The sequence below is a fragment of the Octopus bimaculoides genome, chromosome 1 (assembly GCF_001194135.2).
Source record: "Octopus bimaculoides isolate UCB-OBI-ISO-001 chromosome 1, ASM119413v2, whole genome shotgun sequence".
Taxonomy (NCBI): Eukaryota; Metazoa; Mollusca; class Cephalopoda; order Octopoda; family Octopodidae; genus Octopus; species Octopus bimaculoides.
In genome coordinates, this window is record NC_068981.1 from 98,401,366 (window position 1) to 98,410,545 (window position 9,180).

General features: G+C 34.6%; 2 protein-coding genes across 7 annotated transcripts in view; one reads left to right on the top strand and one right to left on the bottom strand.

Moving 5' to 3' along the window:
- Positions 1-1,945, top strand: part of LOC106880824 (leucine-rich repeat-containing protein 43) — a 62,269-nt gene extending 60,324 nt beyond the window's left edge. For 2 of the 5 annotated variants that reach the window (XM_052968545.1, XM_052968522.1), the window contains 2 exons: positions 594-660; positions 1,775-1,945. In XM_052968545.1, the coding sequence (XP_052824505.1) occupies positions 594-660; positions 1,775-1,926 (219 nt within the window). In that variant the 3' untranslated portion in view covers positions 1,927-1,945. The remainder of the gene's footprint in view (positions 1-593; positions 661-1,774) is intronic. The other 3 variants (XM_052968530.1, XM_052968526.1, XM_052968536.1) reach the window with 3 other exon arrangements.
- A 4,621-nt stretch (positions 1,946-6,566) lies between these two features.
- Positions 6,567-9,180, bottom strand: part of LOC106879634 (uncharacterized) — a 17,467-nt gene continuing 14,853 nt past the window's right edge. For both annotated transcript variants that reach the window (XM_052968554.1, XM_014929296.2), the window contains one exon: positions 6,567-7,881. In XM_052968554.1, coding sequence (XP_052824514.1) covers positions 7,867-7,881 — 15 coding nt within the window. In that variant the 3' untranslated portion in view covers positions 6,567-7,866. The remainder of the gene's footprint in view (positions 7,882-9,180) is intronic.

Sequence of the window (9,180 nt, forward strand, 5' to 3'; positions counted from 1 at the left end):
TATATGTATATATATGTATATATATATATGTATGTATATATATATATATGAGAACATTATTGACTGCACATACTCAATGCATGTGTTTCATTTGTTCACCAGTTTGTTGTGGTACAGCACTTGGGGGAAGACTTCCTCATAATATTATGAGGGAGTCATCTCTCAAGCACTAGACTGCAGCTAACCTGCAAACAAACAAAACACATACATCAAGTATGTGTGGTCAATAATGTTTACAAAACTAGCGCTGGTTTCAATTTGTTATTGAATATGAGAACATTTTTTGCACAAATAAGCAAACATTGAAGCACTGAGTGAGTTGAAAATATTCTTGAGAAATTAAGGAAAACTTGATCAAAGAAAAATATAGGGGTCCTTCACCTGGTTTTCTAAAAAAAATTATTTTTACAGCTATTCTCCTGCATTTAAGATTTCCTTCATTTCTAAAAAAATATATTTATGTTTTTGCATATATAGTTAGCTATGAAGCACATGTGTCATGTAATCTAGATATTAAGTTAAAAAAGAGACTAACATATTTTGACATTATTTAAGTAAAATTTCTTAAGGTTTCTATCTTTAATATTTACCAGCAGATTTATAAGAAGGAGGATAAACTGAAGAAACCTCTTTCAAGAGCCTCACAGATTTCTTTGAAAAGTATGTATGTTTGCTTTGTTCTCTTAATATCTGAGTAAAATAATCCTTTAGCAGTCCAGATTAGCCATTATGCAAAATAAGGATGTATGCTTGTGAGTAAGAATGAAGCATTTGTCATATAGAATTGGGATAGTAGTGTTTGCTTATTACTTTCTGTTTTCAACTACTGTTCCTTGCTAGCTTTCTTTGTTGGAATGGAAAAAAAAAGGATCCATATGTGTAAATCTCAACCTCCTGGTACATGGCTCCTCTACCACCAAAACTTCAGTGATGTCTTCTTTTAACCACATGTAGTACTGGATATCTTCCTGTAAACAGTGCTAGATCTCAGAGCAGCAGCAAGCCAGAGAGAATAGGTGCAGAGGTCCACAAGGGAGTGAACATGCCTTTGCATGTCCCAGCCAAAGTTAATAAGAATAGACAGGGCTCAGCCACGAATGCTAACCCATAGTCACGCTGGACAAAAATGGCTGACCAACTTGCTAGAAATAGTAACCAAATCTTCTTTACTTCAAACTCTACCATTAAAAGAATAAGGAAAATTAGTAAATGCAGTCTTGGATGCTTATCTGAATGACAGGCAAAATAGATGTAGCTAGAATGCCTTTGGTTATAGGTCTGCTCAATCAGACAACAAACAAATCAGAGTATACACATTCACATAAACCTATGTAAAGATCAAACTAACTGTGCTACAATGTTCATGTAGGCAGTTCTTGCCCATTAAACCAAGTATGCAGCATAAAGTTGATTGGGTATGAAGCTAAAGTGATTTCATCCATGCCACATCAACTGAGTGGAAATACTGAATAGATTTTTGTGAAAAACATTTTTGGGAAGAAGGGGAAAATGAGTTTCAGATAATTCACACACCTTGACTTTGTTTCCTTGTACATTTCAGAATAATGGATATTTTTAATGAAATTTTCTACAAATATCTTTCAAATTATGTTGATTACAATTATTTCAGTATTTAATGCAAATATGATATGATATGTGAGTGTATGTACGTACGTGCATGTGTGCATGTGTATTTATTTATACATATATGTATAGAGAGAGTGGTCAGGGGGCATACACACATTCAGAAGACTGATTTGTTACTTTAATTAAGCAGATAAAAATGCTGGTGCATTAAAGAAGAAAGGGAAACAAGCCAAAGAATCTCCTGAAGATATGATGCCGACAGCCTTGGAGTTTGATTTTACTATAAGACTGTATGACTGGACATCAACTGAAGACTGTATGGGAGATACATCTGAATAAAATATAATACCAAGATTAACACTCTATCTTCACTGTATTGATCCCTTTTATCAATATTGCTTAATTTGTGTTGAAAAGGAAGTTGTTTTAGTTTGTAAAGCAAGTCTATAGAGTAATGTGTAACAGGAAGAGTATGTTGCTGGGGTGGATGAAGTGTTGGATATATTTTTCAGTGAATGGGATCAGATTAAACCAAGGCATGCTTCTCTAATTTTTTCAAGTCAATGACAAAGGCTGTATGTGGTTGAGAGCCATGCAAGAAACACTAGCCAAATTTCTTTGAAATCAAACTCTATTCTCTCAAACTAGGAAGCACACACCAAATAATCTAGTCCTAAATAACTGTAAAGGATGGGCTGGTCATAACTAGACGGCTTTTCATCATAGATCCAATTAGTTTAGGTTCACTCAAACCTAAACAATGATAACAACAACCGCAACACTATTTGTCTCAAGTGATGAAGTTTGTGCAAATTTCCATCATAATATCATAATTATACTAAAGGTGGCAAGCTGGCAAAATTGTTAGCACACCAGGCTAAATGCTTAGCAACACTTCACCTGAATTCATACATTCTGAGTATAAATTCTACCGAGATCAACTTTGCCTTTCATCCTTTTGGGGTCAATAAAACATGTACCAGTTGAGCAATGGGGTTGATGTAATTGACTTACCCCACTCAGCTGAAATGAGTGGCCTTGGATCAAAATTTGAAGCCAATATCATTATCGTTTAACGTCCGCTCTCCATGCTAGCATGTGTTGGATGATTTGACTGAGGACTGGTGAACCAGATGGCTACACCCAGGCTCCAATCTGATTTGGCAGAGTTTCTACAGCTGGATGCCCTCAGGCCAGATTGGCAGACTCACTAGTGTTATAATTTCTATATAAAACGTCTGATAGTTATTTCAAAACATCTAACAATGTTAGATTCAATTAGAAGGTTTTGAGCAATCAGAATTGTTAGCATGCTGGACAAAATGCTTAGCAGACTTTCTTCTGGTTTTACTTTCTGAGTTCAAATTCCACTTTGCCTTTCATCTTTTCAGGGTCATTAAAATAAAATACTAGTCAAGTACTAGTGTTGATGGTAATGACTGTACCTTTCCATTCAAAATTACCAGCCTTTTGTCTAAATTAGAAACAATTATGCAATTTAATTCTTGTTATTATTTAATCCCAGGTCAGTCTTGATCAAGCTGACTTATGGTCAAAAGCAGTCCAGCCATGACCATTCTTTTGTTTTCTTCAAACATGGTGTATCTAGGACAATGTTATCTAATGTATCCATTTCTAGAAAAAACAGCTGGGAGATTTTACAGCTATATCACACAGACTCAGTGACCACACAAAGGTTGTCCCATTAGCTTGATTACAATTTGATGTTATTGTCTAGCACCAGGTCAGTCCTTATTGAGCAGACCTTTGTCCAATACGGCAATACAGCCATGACCATCTTGTTTTTTTTCCCAAAGTGTAAAGAAGCCAGGCCCACATTATCCAAAGTGACCACATAAAGTGACCACATAAAGGTTCCCACATTAGTTTGATTGCAATTTAGTTTGTCAAAGTAAAGGAACAGTACTTGGAACTTTAGTAATCTCACCCAGATACATGGAGTCAATACAATGGTGTTCATCTTGAATTTCAGCTAGTTGATGTGGATTGAAATTTGACTTGAAATTAAGCAAATGGTATGTACACTAGGCTTCTCATAAGGGCTCAAAATATCTCATGATATCAGTACAAAACTAAAAAGATTTACAGACATATTTCTCTCATCTCTACTAATGTTTCTAAGTGTGGGGTGTGTTTTACTAGCAACTGCTATCTTACTGGAACACTGAGCCACATCAGATGCTATATTTTAGAAACTTCTGCATCCTAATCAAGGACAAAGACTACTCACCTATATTAGTGTCATTAGCAGAGATACACAACATGAAATTGAGGACCTGCCAAAGCTAATGGGGCACAGAGTCCTAGAAGTGCATAGTGAGATGCATCTCAGGTGCGACTAAACAATGATAACAATTGCAGCAACACTATTTGTTTCAAGAGTGATTGAGTTTGTGCAAATTTCCATCATAATATCATTATTATACTATTTAGTAAGGCATCGGGCCAATACAAAACATTTAACAGTTAGTTTAACCCCTTAGCACTTAAACTGGCCATATCCAGCCTCTCACGCCTAACCTACAATCACATTATCAAAATCTCAAGGTTACAAGAGAATGCAGGATAAATTTAAAACAATGTGAATAGATAACCATTACATTTGGTGAAAAAATGCAAATTCTAAAGGGTTAAAATATCTAGCATTGTTAGAATCAGTTAGAATGTGTTGAGCTATCAGAATTGTTAGCATGCTGGACAAGTTGCTTAGTGGCATTTCTTCTGGCTTTATTTTCTGGGTTAAAATTCCTCTTTGTTTATTGTTTTTCCAGGGTCATTAAAATAAAATACTAGTCAAGTACTAGTGTTGATGGTAATGACTGATCCTTTCCTCTCAAAATTACTGGCCTTCCAGTGGGCTTTTTTTTTTTTTTGTGACTTCAAATCTTACTTAAAGTCAACTTTGCTGTCTTCCTTTGACATAAAACTGCGTAACAATATCGCATACTTGGACTTGACAAGCTACATGGGCCCTTAAACAGCTAAAATACCAAGCAAATCTCCCTCTTTGAAATCATACATCTTTGTATTAACCCTTTAGCATTCAGGTTATTTTGTCAAATGTAATACTTATTTATTTTTAGAATGACATTGTAGAGTATGTGTGAGAGGTTGAATCTGGCTGGTTTGAACATAAAATGGGTAGAACATTTGGACCAGATATGGCTTATTTAAATGCTAAAGAGAAGACAAACTGGATGGTGTAGTCCAAGACATTATCTTTGAAAATAAGAAGAGATGACTGCAAGTGGAATGCCTTTGACCATCTGCGATGGACTGGCGTCCCATCCAGCTGGGGGGAACACATACGCCATAGAAACCGGGAAACCGGGCCCATGAGCCTGGCTAGGCTTTGAAAGGGCGACGAAAATATATATATATTTATATATATATAGATATATATATATATGTATGTATATATGTATGTATAATCTCTTGTACTGAAGATTGCAGTGCTATTGTAGATTAAATATTTAGTTTAAATAAATTATGTATGTATTAGTGATGGTGAATTATTTCCTTTTTGGTTTAATTAATTATTTTATATATATAAATAAAAATATGCATGTGTGTGTGTGTGTGTGTATGAGATACCTGCTTCCATCCCTCAATTATACTTTCATCTCTTGTAATACTATACTCTCAAATTCAATTGAGGGATCTTGTCTTGCAAGTTACATGGTAACCACACAAGTTCTTGGGCAACAAAAAATGTACCCAGTACATTATGTAAAATTGTTGGCTTTAGAAAGAACATCCATCAACAGAAATTATGCTTTACCAGACAGTGGAGCTTGGTGCAGTCTTTTAGCTCCTTGGTTCCTGTTGCACCATCCACTTGTGCCAGCTTAGCAAATGGACATTAAATGATGATGATAATGACGGCGATGACGATGATTCCATCCATGACTATACAGTCATTACTTTATCAGGCATTGTCCACTCAGAATTACATTCTTCAGTATGTTCATTTCTTTAAGAGAATATGGTGTGATTTCAGGGAGATTTGACTGCTATTCCTAGCTAATTTCTGTACTGCACAAATACTATCACAGATGTGCTCCTTTTAACATTTCCAATTTTAGTAACACATACTCTCATCTCTTGGAATGTGCACATGTGAGGCTAAGAGATGGGTCTTGAGTGTTTTATGTTTTGTTTTTTTCCCTTAACACCTCGACTATTTTTAGGGTTATTCTAAAGTTAAGTCATATGAAATTCTGGTGAGCTTATTAAAGTAATGATTTCTCCAAGAATAATTAAATATTCATCTTTAATAATAATTACTGCTGTCAGTGTTGCATGTATGTTGATGTAGCATATTAGTATATACTTAAGACAGTATATATGAGTATGTGTAAATGTGCAAGTAAATTTTGCATTTGGTGTATTAGTATGTGTTTGTTTGTATTAGTATGTATGTGTATCTATAATATTTAGTGATAGTTTCTGCAAGTCTGAAAGTTAGTTTAATACTGCAAACATTGCATAATGCAGCTGCAACAGCAATGACAACAATAACAACAACAATGAAAACATCATTAACAACAATCAGCAACAAAACTTTTCATTTATTTTCTAAGAAGTATTTCTTCATTTTCTTCTTTTTTTTTATTGAATTTTCTATTCGATAATTCATAAATTACCCAGAGGCAAGAACGGTAGGTGATATGTGGTGTATAGTGGTTAGTGTGTGGTGGATAACTGCTTTGCTGGGGTAGACAAAAGACATTGTAGTAACATTGCCATTTTCAAATTGATTGAAGTAAACGGATATCAATTGATGAATATGTTGTAATTAATTTTTTTGGAGTGGTGGTGAGGAAGGTGTAATTGTAGTGTGTATTGTAGTGGGGAGAAGGAAATTTTCTTTCATATTGATGAAATAAACTCTTATTGGTGTTCTCAAGTCACAAAGATATACAAAAAAACAACAAAAGTAAAGTAAAACAGATAAATGAAAATCAAACAAACAATTTTATTGTAAATTGTACTTCATAACCTTTGTGATCTACAGGAACCGAAAGAATTTATTACATCATCTCAGAGATTTTTTATTTGTGATTTAGTAACAAAACATTAATCAGTATTATACTACAACACATCTTCATTATTGTACACATACATCAACCCTTTGACGTAACATTAACACAACTACACCACATTCACACAGCATGGCCATACATCATATGAACATTACCATATATGGTATTATAATGCACTAACATACCACACAACACAACTAAACTATATACTGTAAGTATGCCAATGAGAAAGTTTCTCCAAGAAATGAAAGGATCTCCATGTGATCATTTGACCTGCCAAATAAGCAGTCAAATTTTCTTCAAATTACACCCTGTTATCTTTTTAAAAAAAGGAAAGATTATTGGTAAGTGTAGTACTAAATACACCAGGGCTAGAGAAGATTGTTTCAGTTACTAGATCAAGGCTAACCTAGAACTAAACAATACAACAACTATACAGCATGTCAACACTATCATACACCTCATTTCTTATACTAATAATGGTTTCAAATTTTGGCACAAGGCCAGTAATTTTTAGAGGAAGGGGTTTAGACAATTATCTCACCCCCAATGCTCAGTTGGTACTTATTTTATTGACCCTGAAAGGATAAAAACCAAAGTTGACCTCAGCAAAATTTGAACTCAAAATGTAAAGAGCCAAGAAATACCACTGAGCATTTTTTCCAACATACTCATGATTTTGCCAGCTCATTCATCATACAAACCACACTAATAATTCCTTCTACAACAGGTACAAGGCCTGGGAGGGGGCAAATCAACTACATCAATTCTAGTGCTCAATCTGTACTTATTTTATCAACCCTGGAAAGATGAAAGGCAAAGTTGAGCTCAATGTTATTTGAACTCAGAACATAAAGAGCCAGAAAAAAATCGACAAAGCATTTTGTCCAACATGCTAATGATTCTGCTAAGTTGCCACCCTTCTATCATACTAATAAAACTATTAAACAATACACCAACACTGCAACATATTACACAGTAATTCTGTCATAAATAACACAATAACAATGCAACCAGGCAACATCTTAATGTTCCACTACACAACTGTCACAACACAAGAGGACACCGATACAACCACATACATACTAACATATCCGCATGACCATTCCTGTATGGAAAACAACCAATATTTGTTTCTTGACTGTCCAGAGTGAACATCAATATCAATAATGTTGGGTAATCTGTAAAATTGGTATGAAGAAAAACGGAACAATTACGAAATGTTTATCTACAAATAAATAAAGAAAAAAAAAGAAATGTAACCAATTGATAGTTAAATTTTAAACAAGACAGCAAAGAAAAGAAAAAAGAAGAAATAAAAGATATTATCTTGCTTATGTGTGTGTGTGTGTGTGAACAAAAATATGCAATAATTCTTAAGATGTCATGGTGTGCGATTACACATTAGCCTTCCATTGTTTCCTCCTTATCATCAACTTCACTGCCATTACTGGTTAAATATACCAATCCACATCAGAAGAGATTATAGGAATACGGTGAGAGTTCTTTGCCACTAGAGATCAGGAAGAGTTCCATCTTCTTTGTAGAATTTGTGGAAAGCCAGAACAAAACTTGTGGGATAAATTCTGAGGGAAATTTCTTCTAGAGTTATGCCTCTTGAACAAGGATCATAATGCTTTCATGATGTAAGGAGTAAATGCTAAAAGTAGTGTTGGGGCTGGAGTGCAGGTGAAATGGGGTTGATGTGTATTCAGAGGAAGGGGATAACAAAAAATGGGGATATAGTCAATCTTAAAATCATGTATTGACAAATGCAGGTATGTGCATGTGCATATATTTGTATTTAATAATACACACATATACATACATGTCCACACATGACTTGAACATTGACTACTCTCCATTTACCACATTCAACACCTCACGTCCCTGCACACACATCAACCCCATCCCATATGTATTCCAGCCCTACACCCATAATGTAAGAAGTAACATTTCTTACACTATGAATGCACCCTGATCCTTGTCCAAGGAGCATAATTCTAGAAGGAATCCTCTGGACTTCTCCTATGGCTTTTTCCATTCTGGTCTTTCACAACACCCACAAACCATATGTGATACTCTTTGACTTCCAGTATGAAAAGCTACTACTATACACTCCCTTATCAGCTCTTCTAACAAGTGCTGGGAGTAAATTTTTCCCAGACTCTTGTGTGAGAAGCCCATTGATAAAATTGGCTGAAATGGACTTCTGATACTTGTATTCTATAATGAATATTAATATACCCACAGTGTTGACAAATATATAAGTGCTTCTTATACACACACACACACACACACACACACATATAAACATACATGAGTGTTTGCATCCCTGCAACTTAGCAGTTCAGCAAAAGTGACCAATAGAATAAGTACTAGGCTAACAAAGAATAAGTTCTGGGGTCGATTTGTTCAACTAAAGGCGGTGCTCCAGTATGGCCACAGTCAAATGACTAAAACAAATAAAAGAAAAGAAAAGAAAAGAATATATATATATATATATAGATATATATATATATATATA